The 18,469-nt window shown below is 50.5% G+C and overlaps 1 protein-coding gene across 1 annotated transcript; it reads right to left on the bottom strand.

Annotated features, from left to right (window-relative positions):
• Positions 1-1,206: 1,206 nt before the first annotated feature.
• Positions 1,207-17,550, bottom strand: PSMD4 (proteasome 26S subunit ubiquitin receptor, non-ATPase 4). Its single transcript, XM_044990596.1, has 10 exons — positions 17,403-17,550; positions 10,553-10,693; positions 9,880-9,994; positions 7,510-7,596; positions 5,810-5,878; positions 3,547-3,762; positions 3,344-3,452; positions 2,618-2,749; positions 1,946-2,013; positions 1,207-1,568 (listed from the first exon to the last, which is right to left on the bottom strand). Exons 1-10 carry the CDS (start codon positions 17,426-17,428, stop codon positions 1,401-1,403), a joined length of 1,131 nt encoding a protein of 376 aa, XP_044846531.1. The 5' UTR covers positions 17,429-17,550; the 3' UTR covers positions 1,207-1,400.
• Between the last annotated feature and the right edge of the window lie 919 nt (positions 17,551-18,469).

Below are 18,469 nucleotides of genomic sequence, written 5' to 3'. Positions count from 1 at the left end.
ACGGCTCCAGGAGAAGCACACTAGCATCACTCCTGCCAGCAAACACTTACGTATGTACAGCAGCATTGTGGTCATTTAGTCTGAGCTCCCGCATAACACAGGGCAGAAAATTTAATCCGGCGATTCCTACATGAAGCCCAATGACCTGAGCTGAGCTGGAGGACCTGCTCAAGACAGACATCCCAGTCTTGATTGAAGGACTCTGAGAATTTACTCCATCCTAGTGATTCCGTTCTGTTGGGCACTTTCTCTCACTGATAACAATTTGCACCCCACCCCTCGTCTGAACCTTGCCAACTTCCACTTAGGAGCACCAAGGTATCAGATTGATGCATAACTTTTCCATAGGCAGATAATCCTGTTTGCGTCAATGGGGTTACTCCTGTGAGTAAAGTTACACACCTGATTAAGTGTTGCAGGATCTGGGCATAGTGGGGAAGGCTCTCAGGGGTTTATTTCCTTTCCCCAAAGGTCCCTATGTACCACGAAGCTGAGAAGGGAATATATTTAAGATCAGCAAGCCGGGGATGTTACTTGGAAGGTTGAATTTGGATTCAGTTCAGTTTAAGGCGGCTTAGGATACCATGGCCTCCTGCTCTAAGTTAGGGGACCTGCATGCTAGAGGGGCTGCAAACTATGCAACGCAGCTTTCCATGGCAGAAGCCCTGTCTACACACAAGTTGTACTGGTATAGTTAAAGCAGCACAACACCCCCACCATGACCATGGGTACAGTTATATCTCCGTACAAAGGGTGCGTCATACAAACACAGCTATTCCCACACAGGAAGGGGATGCACTACCCCAGTATAAGGCTCCTCTATCCCAATATATATAACCAAGTCCAGACATGCGGCTGTTCTGGTAGATCAGTAAAAAGAGAAGCATTCCCCTAACTGACAGTTGTATCAGTACAAAAGCTCTCTCTAAACCAGGCCTAAGAGATGCAAGGAATTCACTTGGACCCAACTAATCTGGTTTAAGTGAAGCCCTCTCCTGCTCTGTAACCTCATGGACTTAAGGGGGCAGCTTTCCCTGGAGGAGGGTCACCCCACCACTGCAGGGATTCTTGCACCCTGCTCTGAAGCAGCTTGTTCTAGCCTGGAGTCAGGAGACTGGGCAAGGTGCACCCCTGCCAATATTCCTATGTGCCTCTAAACAAAACCCATTAGCAGGTTCTATAGTTACTTTAGAAGGGAGATGGAAAAAAATTTAACGTTTTTATTAACTGTTACATCAAGAAAAAAAAAATTCCTACCCTCACCCTGTGATCGCTCCGCTGCTACCTGGAGAACAGTGATTAAGTAAATTGAAGTTATTAGGTTACATGGACCGGAACATGCAGGGCTGAGATTATCCCAATCGCTTGTCAGTGGCAGGGAGGCCAGTACCCCAGTGCCATCACTTCTTCTCCTCTTCCTTTTTGTCCTTGTTCTCCTTGGAGGCCTGCGAGGCCAAGGAACCCATGGCGTTGCGGATGGCCTCGTTGTTGGGGTCGACGCCAGGCAGGTTTTCAAGCACGCTCTGTAGGAACTCCGGATCCTGCATCACGTCGTAATCATCTTCTTCCTGCACATCCATGAAGAGAGAGTCACTCCCCATCGAGGAAGATATGCTGGGATCTAACAGGCCAGCACTGCTTACTTGAAACACTCCACCCCATAAGCAGGTGCTGAGCATACTAGGGAAGGTTTAAGTGGATTCCAGGAACTCATTGAGCCTGGCAGCTCTTGATAAGGGAGATGGGAGTGGCTCTGTGGGGAAAGGGGGACCTAGGGTGCGAGCTGAGCAGTCCTGAGGGAGGAACCCCAGTAGCAGCCAATCCTACTGACAAGGCTTGAACTGAACTGTTATGTTAACCAAGTCTAAGGAGAGGGGGAGTTTGGACTCTGCATAGAGTGGATGTGAGAGACTGGGAAAAGGGTGGCTGGGAAGTGACACATCACCTTGGTAGGTTCTGATGTGTCCATGGCTGCACTGCTATCAACTTCTCCCGATTCAGCTTGGGCGAACTCTGAAGAGAGGAAAGAAACGTCTTGGCTACTGAATATTTGCCATCACCTTTACAGCAATAGTATTTATGCTGGGTTGTCAGCAGGGTGTGTACGTAAAGATATTGAAGGCGACTTGCCTGTGGCAGTTAATGGGCCAGGAGTTTCACAAACCAGACTTCCACAATTGCAGGCCTTCAGGTCAGGAGTCTGTCAGCGCTTCATTCCATCCTCGCCTTACCCAGCACATGGCAAATCATTCCCACCCCACTGATCTGCTGCTCCCTGCTACAGACACCATATCAGTCAAGAGGTGCCTGGGATAATACTGATGGATGCAGCAGGAAGCCTCAAGGCAGAATAGTGAGGGTTGAGAAAGGAGATTCAGGCTTGAAGGCCTGACATGCAGGTTCTGACACCCCTCGCCCCCAGACAGGTAGAACATTCATGGAATTCAGGTCCACTCAGACAAGCACTCACTCATTTTGTGCATCTCAATTTCTGGGTGCCCAACCGCTGTCAGACGTTCACAGGTGTCGAGAACCAGCTGCTGTCACTGGGACAGCTCACTCAGCACAGGATTTGGCTTCAGGGATTAGACAGCTGTGCTAAATTCTAGCCACTCACCTGGCCCTTGCAGAGACATCTGCATGGCATAAGCAATCTGTTCCTCTTCTGTCATGCTGCTAAGGTCAGGCAGGCCAGCTCTACCAAACTCCTGCTGGGTGATCGTCATCTTCAATAAGGCATCGTCCGAATCTAGCACAGGGATAAACACAGTACACGTTCCTAGAGCAATTCCCCAACAAATTCTATATTCAGAGAAGAATTCCTCCTCACCACTGAAGAGCAGCCACTTCTGGGGTGGGATGAGACAGCTGCACAAAGCGCACAGCAACAATGAGCAACAGTTCAGGGCAGGAAAAAATACTGCATCCAACTGTAAGTGCAGGGACAGTTTTAGGGAAGGCAGATTGTAGATACCCGAGTAGGGACTCGGCTGAGACGGGGCTAACAGTATTCTAGTGGAAAGTGCCATGGGATCTCTAGCCAGTGCATGTGATCAGGGATCTCAGATGAAGGGGAACACCACACTGGGGGGATGGAAGGAATTAACATGTTGAAAGGAAGTGCACCCCTCCCTAATGAATCCCCTGCAGCGCGTAGGTGTCCATCCCATCCAAATGCAACCCGGGCCTGGCTTAGCACTGGAGGCTAGACACGATCTCAGTACAAATGATCTGGCTGCATCAGCAGACTCCCTCTCCCTGTTGCATCGAACTCGCTGCTTTACTCTGCTCACTCCTGCCCCTCCAACTGAAGACTGATTAGATCCCCCGTCTGGTTTCTTACCATCCCCACCAGTGGCTGTAATTCCTGCCTCAGCAGCAGAAGCAGCTGCAGCTCTCCTGGCCTCTTCCTCCTGCCGCTGCCTCTGCTCCTCCATGGACACACGCAGCGCCTGTGGAGCAGACAATGGGGTAAACTCAAAGCAACAGCACGTTCCCAAACAGTTCGGCTCCTTCAAAGCGATTCTTGGTTCCATCATCTCTTACCAGAGCCAGTTCTGGGTCCGCACTGGGATCCACTCCAAACTCAAAGTCGCTAGCGCCAAGGCCAAGCATGGCCCCGCCCTCCCCAGCCAAAATGGGGGAACTGATGAGGGCATCGGCAAGGCTAGGGCCAGGGGGCACAGTCACCAGGTGGGAACCAGTCCCATCCTTGCCGTTTAAGGTGTTAATGAAGGCAGTCAGCTTGTCTGTGTTGGCTTCCTAGGGGAGGGGGAGGGAGAGAGAGAGAGAAAGAGAGAGAGAAAGAGAGAGGTTAGAACGCAGGCTGACTTCTTCCCGTTGGCTTGGCTCAAAGGAGGCGATGCTGGGCTGCCCTATGAGCTGTAATCACCCTGAAGTCCTCTTACCAACTGGTGTTCAGGAAGGGAACTTGTCTATAAATACAGAAGTACAGAGAACGGTGACCAGTATGCACCAGGGGTATGGAGACACGCCACGTTTCAGAGCTGGAAGAGGCCATCTGTATAACGGGCCCCCTCCAGCGGGTAACTGATTAAAATTCCCCCCAGGAAGTCCCTGTGCAGAGTGAGGACAGTTGGCCCAGAACATTGCTCTAGTCAATTCATCCTAAGTTTGCTCGTGTTTTAGAGTCCTGCTCAAAGGAAGTGCCAGCAGTTTCCTTTCATGGTGGTGTGATCCCACTGGAGATCAGGAACCTTATGGGTGTTATCTGGCAGTCAGCCTGAGGGTGTACCAGCAACACTAGAGATGAGATTGTACCAGAACAAACTTGGTCCTATTTCTCCTCTAACATGGGCACCTCATGTCTTGAATACAGCATTAATTTTCATACTTTTGCCCTCCACCAGAATCAATATTACACTGAGGTTTTGCTGTATCTATCCAGATAGAGTAGTTCAATGTGATATGGCATCAGGCCACTCTGCTTTGCATTTTGATCATCAGCTATGCTAGGAATGGTTGTGGTAGGTTTCTGGGATTCAGCTGTCTCAGCTTAGGGAATAAACCATCATTCTCCGCTGAGTACGGGTTGCCCCTAGGAAAGAAGGTTGGCTGGGGTATCACCCTGGCATCACTAATGCCACCCACACACTAACGATCAGGAAAGAACAGTCACAGAACCCTGTGAAGGCTGCTCCCTCCAAGCAAGTATGTCCCTGGAGATCTGGAAGTGGAGTAGGGATTACTGGGGAAGAGAAGGGAAAACCACCAAACCTATTATTTTTCCTGCTCACCTGGAACATCATTACCCGCTTGGTTCTAAAACCAACCGCCAAAGTCTTTTAAAGTGGTGATTAGATTCTTGCATAGCTAGTGTTGCAGCTCAGAAACACCACTCGGAGGCATAGGGGTGAGAAACTATATGGGGCATTTCCAGCAAGGACAAGATAACCCAGGAATTCACTTACCTCGATGGAGAGGGGTCACCTCACAGGACTAAATGCCAGACCGACAAAATGTAACCACACTTGTATTCCCAGCACTCCCCACTGTTCCTTAGCCTTACACCACAATACAGTCCTTTGCCCAAGGAAGTCTGAAGCCGATACTGACTAATGTAGCCTGCGACTCATGGAGGTGCGTTCCGGAGCATTAACAGTATATTTAATGAACAGTAATTAAAGTCTTTGATGCATGGTTGCAAGGGGATATGGTAACTTCACACTGCCTTAGAGATTTCTTCCTAAGGATGGATTGGGGTTTTAAATCCAAAAGGTAAAGTATGTTTTACATACAAAGGTTTGTGCCACAAACTGATAAAGATGGAGGAAACTCAGCATTACAGCTGGCTTTCTATTTTAACCCCAACACTGTGAAAAGACAGGTGACTAAAGCATGCAGAAACGAAGTTAAAAAAATATTAAAAGAAAGGATGTTCTTCAATACCTTCGTTTATGGAAACAAAGAATTTTTAAAAATCCAAATTGGTTTCTTTTTGCCCTTCACTGATGGTGAGTCTAGACCAGTCAATTTCACTTTTAGTTAGAGTCAGTTTCACTGAAGCACTAGCAGAAGTGTGAAATGTTTGGGTAGGAAACACACCAGGGGAATATTTGAGAAGAGAGTCTCCTTTGGAATCTGCAAAACATTCATGGAAGGATTTCTGTTGTCTGAATAGATCAGCCTTAAAATCCTTGCTGAAGAGATTAAGATAGGGGGAATTGTGATAGTATTCTTCACTGGTGTACCCAGATAGACAGGAGCCAAGTGTTTGAAAATCAGATGTAACCCCCTGGGTAGAGTTTGTATTTCAAAGACTCTTGGGAGATCAGTTTAAAAGCCTCACCTCTTCTCCAAAGTTGATAATGTCAACATTTACTTTCTCCTTTTTAAGGCGCTTTGCCAGTTTCACCAGCTGCAATAAAGAGAAAGGAGTGTTAGCCTTTCATCACTCCTCTTCAGCTCCTACATCTCCACATAACAGAAAGCAGATAAAAGTGTGTGGGATTCGTTCATCAAAGCCAGATATAAAAGCATCTAATTTACAGGTGCCACAGTCTATACAAGCTTCAGAGTAAGAGATTATTTCTGTACAGTAAAATGTTTGAGAGATTTCATTGTATGTACTTTGATTTAATTAAAAAGGCACCTATCTAAAATTCTGATTTTTTTTTTAAATAAAAAAAACCATCCAGACAAATACAATTAAGAGTTCAGATTTCTGACTGTTTGATGCTTGAAGGCTTTTTTAATACTGCAACCAGACATTAAGCATGATCTGATTTAAATTCCCTCACCTACCGGGGGCAGATTTAAATTTTCACAGTTGCAGGGAAATTATGGGGCAGTGAGACAATTATTTAATCACAACAAGACGTTGAGATTCAAAAAGTTAGAGATTTATAACTGTTAAAACACAAATTGTCAACATCACATCAAAATATACAAAGTAAATATCCTTAAATCAAACTCTAGGAAGTTCTCAAGCAGCGTTTTTCAATGGAAATATTTTTTCATAGGTTTGTATGTGTACAGTGAAATCAATGTTTACTGACATTTACCTACAGAAATCGAATCCTTCCAAGCCTATTTATAAAATAGGTTAAATGAGGCTCTATTTTGATAGAAACTTGTATTGCCTGAGAGAGGATCTGTTACGCTAAGGCACTAGGCCTTCTCTGAGAGAGCCGAGTGAGTTTATTTGCATCATTCCTTCTTTTCCATTTTCACCCCCACCCACTCCCTCCCTTTCAATAACTCACATTCTAGTAGCAGGGTTTAGCAGCTAAACAGTTGTCTCACTGGGACATAAGCTTTGAGCCTTACAGTTCCTGATACCGATGCAATGAGATTGCTGTAATATCAATGCTCATTAAGATTTCTTAGAACCATGTTTGCTGGATATAAAGGCCTGGTCTACACTAGGGGGTGGGGACGATGTAAGATACGCAACTTCAGCTACGGGAATAGCGTAGCTGAAGTCGACATATCTTATTTCGACTGACCTCCCGTCCTCATGGCGTGGGATCAACGGCCGCGGCTCCCTGTGTCGACTCCGCTACCGCCACTCGCCTTGGTGGAGTTCCGGAGTCGACGGGAGCACGTTCGGGGATTGATATATTGCGTCTAGATGAGACGCGATATATCGATCCCCGATAAATCGATCGTGTAGACATACCCAAAGACTGACCAACATAGTCAGTTCAGAAAGACATTGAACAGTTCCAGTTTCAAGAAAGCAGCAATTATTAGGTACTTGATATCAGGGTGATGAGAGCAGTATAAACACCTAGATAAAGAAATTGCTGTGAAAACTAAGGGCACGTCTACATTTAAAAGGCTGCACTGGCTCTCCTGTCAAGACAGCGCTGTCTACATGGGGGTTAGGTTGGTGTAACTACGTCGCTCAGAGGCGTGGATTTTTCATACCGAGTGAGAGTGACAGTTATACAATATAGGTCTGTAGTGTAAATCAGGCCTGAGGGTTCACCATCACAGATTAAATATACCCATGAACTTGCATCTAAGTGGTCATGCTTTACTCACATCTTTCTCATTATCTTCCACAGGGCTCCCAACAAAGGCAATGATGCGCATCTTGTGATTCTTGCCTTGACGATGTTTCAAAGCCAACTGGAAAATAAGAGTTGTCATCCAAGGTGAACATAAGAACAGCCATACTGGGTAAGACCAGTGGTCCATCTAGCCCAGTATCCTGTCTTCCAACAATGGCCAGTGCCAGCTGCTTCAGAGGGAATGAATAGAACAGGGCCATTATTGAGTGATCCACCCCAACGTCCAGTCTCAGCATCAGGCAGTCAGAGGTTAGGGACACCCAGAGCATGGGGTTGCATCCATGACCATCTTGGCTAATAGCCATTGATGGACCTATCCTCCATGAATGTATCCAATTCTTTTTTGAGCCCACTTATACTTTTGGCCTTAACAACATCCCCGGCAACGAATTCCACAGGTTGACTGTGCATTGGGTGAAAAAGTACTTCCTTTGGTTTGTTTTAAACCTGCTGCCTATTAATTTCCCTGGGTGACCCCTAGTTCTTGTGTTATGTGAAGGGATAAGTAACACTTCCCTATTCACTTTGTCCACCCCGTTCTTGATTTTATAGACCTCTATCATATTTGCCCACAGTCATCTCTTTTCCAAGCTGAACGATCGCAGTCTTTTTAATCCTCAAAAGGAAGCTGATGGTGACTGATGTATCAAGAAAATGGAAATGCCCAGGAGGGAGAGGAGTTGCGTGGGATGGAAAAAATGGGATATTATACACACACTTCGGAACAACAGGCTGAACCTAAGCTAGATACCAGGAGGCACTTTTATGAAGCAAGATTAGCACTGGAATGGGTTACCTAGGGAGGTGGTGGAATCTCCTTCCTTAGATGTTTTTAAGGTCAGGCTTGACAAAGCCCTAGCTGGGATGATTTAGTTGGGGACTGGTCCTGCTTTGAGCAGGGGGTTGGACTAGATACCTCCTGAGGTCCCTTCCAACCCTGATATTCTATGATAAAATTCGTTAGACTGAGGAGTATTTTCAAGATGATATAAGCTGTATTGTAATAAGCTGCTTTTAAGCGTCTGCTGCTTCCACAACATGCTTTAAAAGGAACTGGCACTAATAATGCCACTTCTCTATCAAAGGATCCCAGCACAACAAACATTAGTTTAGCTGCATTTGTGAGGCAGGTATTACGATCCCTATTTCGCACCCAAGGAAACTGAGGCAAAAGAGCACCATTAAGTGACTTACTCAATGTCTACACGGCAACTCCACACTCGCGGCTAGCCCGTGCCAGGCGACTCAGGCTTGCGGGGCTCAGGCTGCGGGACTGTTTCACTGCTATGTTGATGTCTGGGGTCAGGCTCGAGCCCAGGCTCTAGGACTCTGTGGTACGGGAGGATCCCGGAGCTGGGCCTGAGCCCAGAAATCTACACAGCAATGAACTAGCCCTGCAGCCCTAGCCAACTGGCAGGGGCCAACGGTGGGTTTTTCTTTGCTGTGCAGACATAAGTAAATCTGTGGCAGAGCTGGCAATAGACCAGAAGGTCGGCCTCCAAGTTCTTTTCCTTAACTACAAGACCATCCTTCCCCCTCTAAACAGATATGAGTAATGGCTTTCCAGATGTACGCAGCAGAGGATGAGACGAGAAGCACATATACCAGTACAGAGCGAAAGAACAGGACAGAAGAGAGTGACTAAACCTTGAGACCTATTCCAGATGTTTACGGGTAACAAAGGCACCTCTCCTTTGTGGGTGTGAATTGCCGGAATTTGGCCCCCTTAAGTTGGCTGCACATACATGAGATATATTGCAACTGTAACCCCGCAATTTGGTAGCAAATCAAAAGCTATCGCCACAGACTGAGATTCTCTCTAGTTTATAGTTCTCTTTCTACCCCTTCACCAAACAGCCTCATTGATTTCCCCACACTCGACGTCTCAATAGAATTATTCACACGGTAGCAGACTGGTAAATCCCATGACCTGGCTCAGTTCCAACGCAGGTAGTTACACGCTACTTGCCTAAATTCACCTCGCACTTTCAAATGAAGGTATTTAGTATCCTAAACTATGATGAGACGTTATTACAATACCAAGCCCGTATCTAGCACTTTTCATCCATAGATCTCAAAGCGCTTTATGAAGGTCGTCAGTATCACCATCCCTATTTTACAGATGGGGAAACTGAGGCACGGAGATGGCATGAATTACTCAAGGTCACCCAGCAGGGCAATGGCAGAACCAGAAATAGAAGCTAGGTCCCCTGAGACACAGTCCAGCGCTCTGCCTAGGAGGCCACACTAGCAGTTAGCAGAATGCTTCAGGGTGAGCGGGGTTCTAGAAATGCAAGACGACAACTCCTTTAAGAAAAGTCACGAACAAGGTGTCACTTACATGAGCAACTCGGATTCCTGTACAGAAGGTAATTTTCCCTTTGGGTTGCACCGTGTGTAATTTGGAAAGGATCCGTCCCGTGTCTGGGGTAAGCGTGGTCAACACTTCACAGTTACTAGAACAATATAAATGGTTGCATTGTTATACAAAGTCCTTTCAAACCATTAATCAACCCTCCCAATACCCCTTGTAAGGTCGTATCCTTCTACAGGTGGGGAAACTGAGGCACGGGGTCTCCCACATTCACATGGGGAAAACAGCAGAAGCCAGTTATTCCTAGATCTGTGCTCGATACACTAGATCAGTGTTTCTCAGCCTTTTCAGGTTGGCAACCCCTCATGCGAGGTCAAAAATGTTTCTAACTCCCTTACATTTACTATAAAAGAGTCAGAACTGCATCATTGATAAGCCTATGTAATTTGGGTTTTTTGAGAGGCTGGCAGAATACTTAACCTTGCAGGATCAAAGCGTGCAGGGAGCGGGATCTCTGTTGTAGATTGTATTATAATCCCCTTCCTTATCCCCCGCACTGCCTTTCATGACCCCTTTACCCACATGGGGGTTGCAACTCACTGGCTGGGAAATACTACACACTAGAGACCACACCCATCACCTGGGTGGGAGAGCAGGAGACATTTTGATTTCTAGGAGGGGGAAAACTCTACAGACGTACTTAGCTAAGGTAATGAGCCCCACGTTGTTCTCTGGGTTGCTACGGGTTTTCGAGTGGCACACAATGTTGACAGCATCTTGCTGGGCTTGCAGGCGAGTAGGTAAAAAGTCTCCATTTCTCATGTACTCACTGTTGTCGACACTGCAATACAGAATCAGATAAGGTCAGAACTGAAAAACGGGCTCGTCTGGTTTTCACCCTAAGCTGGTTCATGAAAATGAAGCCTCAGGATCCTAGCTCTGTGGTCAGCCAGCTAACAGCATACATGTCTCCTCTCCTCGTCCTTGTCACTTCTTAAGGCAGAGAGAGAGAGAGAGAGAGAGAATCTTGAAATTCAGACGCAAGAACCAATCCATTTTAAAGCCCTGGTTATAGTAGAACAATGCAGAGGCCTGTCCTTTGGGCCTATGGGACAGACTCAGAGCCTACAGTCCAGTCCATAAGTCCTAAAACTGGGCATGCAGCACCCCCTCCCTGTAACTGCCAGCTGAAGAGCATTCAACATCAGCTGCATGTTCTAAGATTTGCAGGTGAACACAAAGAACAAGAAATTTCTCTTCATCCATCAGCAGTATTAGCCATGGCTGGAGACAGGATAAAGAACAGCTGGACCAATCTGATGGGGCAATACCCATGTTCCTATCAGTACATACACGCAAGCATCTCTTAGGGTTATGAGCATTTATTTGACATTTTAAGAAGTAGCCTACAGCTTTTTGATATTATAGCAACTTAGCACCGCTATAGTTGTAGCTTCCAAAGTGCTTTGGAACAACTATCCATGCCCTCGTTTTACAGAGAGGGAAACTGAGGCACAGACAGGGGAGACTTCCCCAAGGTCACACACAGTCAATGAGAGCTGGGACTAGAACTGTTGTCTGGTGTGTCTCAGCCCCAGGCGCTAATGAACCATTTTGATGCAGGCCAGGCTCCTGGCAAGCTGTCACCAGGGCTGTGTCCCAGAGTTCAAGCACCCCCATTATACAGATTTGACTGTTTGGGATACCGTGATGTCTCGTGGTTAAAAGCGGAGACGGGGAAGCAGGGCTTCCGAGCTCTATTCTGGCCACTGCCACTAACTCACCAGGCGAGCTATGGGTGAGCCACCCCCTGCGCTTCAATTCCCACCCCCTGTGTAAAATGGAGCTAATTCTCACTTGCTCTTTGCAAAGTGCATGCAGCTCTTTGGGTGAAAGGTGCTAAACATGTGCCTGGTATTATCAAGCAGGGAATTACCAGCTTTGTGGTTTCACTTCTGTTCCCAACAGAGAGAGATTAACATCCCAGCTCCCCCTCAGTTAACAGGAGCGGTTACATTGCAGTTGTGACCTGTTAGCTACACTGACCAGGTAAGTTGGATTCACACTCCACCCACTAGCCGGCTGACCCATTCCATGCAAGCTAGCACATCATCGACACTGATGGCTTGCCTGCGATAGTGCTTTCATTAATACTGCGACTGGCTGAACAAAGAGAGGCTCTCTGCCAGTGGTCTCCAACCTTTTTCCGCACAAGATCACTTTTTGAATTTAAATGCAACCCAGGATCTACCGAGCCCCTTCCCCGAGCACCCCCCCCACTCACTCCATTCCCCCCCTCCCTCCCACCCTCACCCACCCTCATTCACTTTCACCAGACTGGGGCAGGTGGTTGGGGCTGAGGGGTTCGGAGTGTGGGAGGGGGTTCCGGGCTGAGCCTGGAGCAGGGGTGCAGGAGGGGTTGAGGGGTGCAAGCTCTGGGAGGGAGTTTGGGTGCAGGAGGGAGGTCTGGGCTGGGGCAGAGTGTTGGGGTTCAGGAGGGGGTGCAGGTTCTGGGAGAGAGTTTGGGTGCAGGAGGGGGGTCTGGGCTGGGGCAGAGTGTTGGGGTTCAGGAGGGGGCGCAGGGCTGGGGTGTGGGCTCCTGCCAGTGGCGCTTACCTCAGGTGGCTCCCGGTCTGCGGCACAGCAGGGCTAAGGCAGGCTCCCTGCCTGCTCCAGCCCCACACCGCTCCCGGAAGCTGCCATCCCTACAGCCCTGGCGGAGCGGGGAGGCACGTGGCTCCACACACTGTACCCAGGCACTCCCCCTGCAGCTCCCATTGGCCGCAGTTCCCTGTTCCCAAACAAAGGGAGCTGCAGGTAGGAGCAGTGTGTGGAGACCCCCTGATCCTGCTCCCCTTCCAGGACTCAGCAGCGCGGGATCAGGGCAGGCAGCGAGCCTGCCTTAGCCCCGCCAGACTTTTAGCAGACAGAGATCGCGATCGACTGTCAGAGGCTCCGGGATCTACCAGTTGGTGACCACTGCTCCACACTCAACTTGATGGCATGTCTGTCAATAACATGATAACTTTGGAATGCCAGAGCCGATCCATTCTAAAAATGTCAGCAAATGTTCAGTCTAGGCATTAATGGGCAGAACCCTCTGGATTTTGGTGAAAAACAAAACTGGGAAGGGGGAGTCCCAGGCATCTAGTTAGCAGAGTTACCAGCTTCAACCAGCTTTGATCTACAGATCAAAGAACTAGTTGATGGGGCCACTGATGCCTTCCATGCCACCCACATCTCAGCTCTTCCCTTCTTCCCAATAGAGTTTAAAATGCTGAGCCCCTGGACGACATAACTCCCAGACAGAAGAAATAATGGAGGGCACATAGAGCCCCTGCCATGGGGCAATGAGGGGTGGCAGAGAGTTCCTGAAATAAGGCACACAAACAGCTTGTGGGGCAAACGGAGGGAAGCAAGGAGCCCCTGGTGTGTGCAATGAGCTCAGCAGACAGAAGCAACTACGCGGTAGTTTTGTGCCTGGGCAATTTTAAACCTTTCACATACAGAATGTCACAGCCCAGGAGCCAGTTTTAATCCTTGCTCTCCTGGCTGTAGCACCCAAAGCCACTTTCTCATGCCAGGAGGCATCAGTCTGTATGAAAATGCAAAACCCTGTCACATTGTGCGCTGCTGAACACAAATATTCGTTACTACGAAAAGCAGCCATTCACTGACGCACAATGAATGGAAGGGGATGCGTGTAATAAGAAATAGTACATGGCATATGGATTTCAAAGTGCTTTGCTAACATTAATTATCACAACAACCCTGAGAAGCAAGTTAATAATACTGTACTCTTATTTTACGTGACACAGTACCAGTGGCATGACGTGGGCCAGAAACCAGGACTCATGAATCCCAGTGCCCAGGTCTAACCCACTACACGCACACCCATGGCCCAGCACTTCTTACCCTGCACCTTGTGGGGGAGGGATAGCTCAGTGCTTTGAGCACTGGCCCGCTAAACCCAGGGTTGTGAGTTCAATCCTTGAGGGGGGCATTTAGGGATCTGGGGCAAAAATCAATCCTGCTTTGAGCAAGGGGTTGGACTAAATGACCTCCTGAGGTCCCTTCCAACCCTGATATTCTATGACAGTCACCATGTGAACCTAGTGTAAGAATGAGGGTAAATATACTGCCAGACTAGAATGGTAGCCTGCTGCACCCATTCTGCACTGGTGAAAGTGACCATGCAATGGACTGGGCTCACTAGATCTGGGATTTTATACTCCAATTTCAGAACTCACTCCCCCAAAGTCATGACATCAACAGCTGCAAGAGAACAATAATTAACCTGACACTGTCTCTTATTTGAATCTGACACAGTTACTGTGATGTCTCTATTCAACTAACTGAAGAGCTATTTAGTTACCAGATACAACTCACAATGGAAGTTTTGTGCATCTTATGAATCTCTGCTATTGTTACATTTGGTAATTAGACTACAGCAACTAATGGGTCTGAGGTATTGTAGTAGCCAGGATCTTTATTGTGCACCAAACAATAGTATGTTTAATAGTAAGTTTAGTGATTTTTTTATGCATCTCTGAAGTATAAACTTATTTCCTATGCCTGGTTTTAGCTCTAGCTATCAGCTTGGTAATGTAGAAGCCAAAACTGACACCACCATTTTACTTTGCATAAGCAACAGTGCAACACTAATACAGTTGGATTGCAGCTGCCCAGGATTTCATGCCAGCCCTGCATTAACCCACCTATACACACCAGTCACTGAAAGCATGGGAAGGGAGAAGGGTGCGTGAGCTGCGGGGCTAAAAGGTTATTTATACTCTCCAGCTCTTGCAGGGGAGGTGAAAGGGGGCGGGGGGAGAGAGAGGTCAGACACTGTAAAACGTGAACAGTCTCTATTGTCTGCTCTTGTAACAAGTTACTCTGGGCCACATCAAACTCTAACCAGCCTTGCTTGTGCTATGAGATAACATGTGGGGGGTGGACAGGGAGGAAGGCAGGGGGTTGAATCCACACCGGGCTAGAGGGGAGTTAACACAGAGAAAGCCCTCGATAGCTTTGTTGATGCAGTGTGAAGTGGATTCAAGTTCAGCTATGTCATATGCTCCCACTTCTCAGTCCCAACTGATCCTCCCAGAGTCCACCCCTCCCCATCCCCCAGAGTCTGCCCACCACACACTGCCCACTCTGCCCTGCAGCTTCTCCACAGGATCAAGCCCTCCCCCACCAATGTCAAATATTTGCCTTATTCCACCTGACCCTAATGTCACCACATCCCAGCACAGGCTGCCTCTGAATCTCCTGGCCCAGACTATCACCAACTGCCCACTAGACTAAAGCTCTCCATAGCCAAGGAGAAGCTCCAATCCAAACAACGGCCATCTCCATAGCCCACCCAGCCCAGCCCTACATCCAAGCTAACAACTCTCCCTGCCCTTACCTCAGCTCCAAACCACCTTCCAGCCTGGAAGGGACAGCCAGCCCAGCCCCTCATCAACCCAGAAAAGGACAGCGATTCCCACCACCTTGTGATCACGCCCTGATCCCCTCACTCTATTACTGTGCCCCTCCTCACAGGGCAGTAATTGTGCCCCCCAGTGCAACCTAGAACTCAGTCACCCAACAGATCCCACTTCCCCCCACAACCTTGTACTGATGCTCCCCGTTCACCTTCTTCTACCCCATCCCCGGCCCAGAACTGGGATGGCCTCTACCTCTTCCATATCCCTGCTCCCAACCTGCCACTCATCTCCCACTCCCAGAAATCTCCCCAGCTGGGTCCTTCTTCACTCATCCCCTGCATGACTTTAACCCAGCCCTGCTCCAGACCCGCTTTCCGCCATCAGCCCTCCCCAACTCCCTCTCACCTCAGCATTTTCCCCCCACTGAAATCTCCCCAGCTTGGGATTATTCCACACACACCCGCCCCCGCCTGATCCTAATCCAGCCCCCCTACCTGTCCTCCCCTCTCCTAATTCTCCCCAACCCCACCAAGTCAGCCCTGCTCCTCTTCCCTATCTCCTGAGCCAGACTCCCATCCCTGATCCTGCTCCCACTTCCCCCACGGAGCCTCTCCAGCCTGACCCTGCACCACATCCCTCAACTCAACCCCAACCCTTTCCTTGACACCTCCCATCCCTGCTCCTCTTCCCCACCCCACCCAGGCCTCCTCCTCCCCTCAGCCTCGCCCTGGCCCTGCCTGAGAGTCACCCCAGCCTAGAGATATTCCACTTCTCCTGCACAGACTCCCACCTGCCCTCCTCCAGCCCCCCAGCTAGCCCTCCACCCCGGACCCTAAATGTATGTGACCCCTACTTAGTCCTGCCCCCCCCAGATTCTCTCCAGCCTGACCCAGTGCCACATACCCCACTGCTCAACCCTATCGTCTACTCCGACAGCCCTGCACTCACTGCAGTTCTCCTCACCCCAGCCTGGCCCTGCCTGCCGGAGTCTCCCCACCTGGGCATATTCCACCCCTCACCTGCCCACTGCCCTCCCCCATCCCCCCATAGCCAGCGCTGAACCAGCCCCCAACTCCACATCTCCTCCAGGCCTGCTCCGCTCCACCCCAGGTGAGCCCCCTGCCTGATCCTGTTCCCCCTCAGCCCAGCCCCCCCGACAGCCCCACTCCCCCCAACCCCCCCCCGCCTGATCCTGCTCCCCCTCAACCCTGCCCCACCCCGCTTCCCCCCCAGCCCTGATCCACTCTACCCCCAGTGAGTCCCCCGGCCTGACCCTGCTCCCCCTCAGCCCAGCCCCACCCTGACAGCCCCACTCCCCCCCCCAGCCCCCTTGCCTGACCCTGCTCCCCCATAGCGCCCCCAACCCCCCCGCCTGACCCTGCTCCCCCTCAGCCCAGCCCCTATGACAGCCCCACTCCCCCCCAACCCCCCCGCCTGACCCTGCTCCCCCTCAGCCCAGCCCCACTCCCCCCCAGCCCCCTCGCCTGACCCTGCTCCCCCATAGCGCCCCCAACCCCCCCGCCTGACCCTGCTCCCCCTCAGCCCAGCCCCACCCTGACAGCCCCACTCCCCCCCAACCCCCCCCGCCTGACCCTGCTCCCCCTCAGCCCAGCCCCCCTCGACAGCCCCACTCCCCCCAACCCCCCCCCACCTGATCCTGCTCCCCCTCAACCCTGCCCCACCCCGCTTCCCCCCCAGCCCTGATCCACTCTACCCCCAGTGAGTCCCCCGGCCTGACCCTGCTCCCCCTCCCCCTCAGCCCAGCCCCCTTGCCTGACCCTGCTCCCCCATAGCGCCCCCAACCCCCCCGCCTGACCCTGCTCCCCCTCAGTCCCACCCCCCTGACAGCCCCACTCCCCCCAACCCCCTCGCCTGACCCTGCTCCCCCTCAGCCCAGCCCCACCCCGACAGCGCCCCCGGCCGGGCCTGGACAGCGGAGCAGGAGCCGGGATGACTCAGGGAAACCCCGCGGGGGCCCGGTCCCAAGTCCCCGGGCCCTGGCCCGGCCTATCCTCGGCTCCTCACCGGGGTCCCGGCCCGACCTCGCCCTTCTCGGCCCCCGCCCCAGCGTCCCGCGCCGCCCCGGCCCGGCCCGGCCCGGCCCCCGCCGCTCACCAGACCATAGTGCTCTCCAGCACCATCTTGCCTCCCTCCGAGACACCGGCCGGGCTAGGCCCAGCCAACAAGCCACCCTCGCACTGGCCCAGCCTCCAGCCAATCACCGGCGCCCATCTTAAAAGGTCGGCCGCAAGGGCCGCTGGGAGTTGTAGTTTCATCGCGCCTTCCCAAGGGACTACAGAAGGACAACTTCGTCCCCGGCCAGGGGGCGGGAGGCCTCTCGTTGGAGCTGGAGCTGGAGCTGGAGCTCCCTCCCCCCGCCCTTGCAAGAAAAATGGGCGCAGGCAAATCCTCTCATGCAGGGAGATTAGTTGCGTTTTATTCCCTCAGCAGGAAAAATTACTTGGCCCAGATGAATGGGCTTTTGCCCTGGAGCAATTGCCAGGTTTTTGCAAACAAAATTGCGTTGTAAATTTACTGGCCCTGATGCAGAATTCACCTGCCAGCCCTTTGTTGTGATAACAACGGGGGAAAACAGAAATGAGTGAAATACAATGAATGGGACTTACGGCGCTGGGAGGGAGGGCACTTGTACGCTGTAGGTTTCAGGCATTATTTCGAGAAAGTTCTCTGGCCTGTGCTAGACAGGAGGTCAGCCTAGAGGGTCACAGTTGTCCGTCCCTTCTGGCAGTTTAAAACTGGCCTTGCAGGAATGTGCAAGCACTTTATTTCCAATAAAAGCTTTGTAGATGTACCATTGCTACAACAATTCCTGCTGCCCACCACCGAGTGAGCGATTTGGAATGCGTGTACCCACAAGCCAAGTACATGGAGGAGTGCTGCAGCATCTGTTAATTGTTTGGGAATGGTGCTGGGATGGGTTAAGGACATAAGAACGGCCATACTGGGTCAGACCAATGGTCCATCTAGTCCAGTATCCTGTCTTCCAATAGTGGCCAGTGCCAGGTGCTCCAGGGGGAATGAGCAGAACAGGGAATCACCAAGTGATCCATCCCCTGTCACCCATTCCCAGCTTCTGGCAAACAGAGGCTAGGGACATCATCCCTGCCCATCCTGGCTAATAGCCATTGATGGACCTATTCTCCAGGAATTTATCTAGTTCT

The sequence above is a fragment of the Mauremys mutica genome, chromosome 17 (assembly GCF_020497125.1).
Source record: "Mauremys mutica isolate MM-2020 ecotype Southern chromosome 17, ASM2049712v1, whole genome shotgun sequence".
NCBI classification, from domain to species: domain Eukaryota; kingdom Metazoa; phylum Chordata; order Testudines; family Geoemydidae; genus Mauremys; species Mauremys mutica.
Note: the sequence above shows the minus strand (reverse complement) of the source record. Positions and strands in the feature narration are given on the sequence as shown.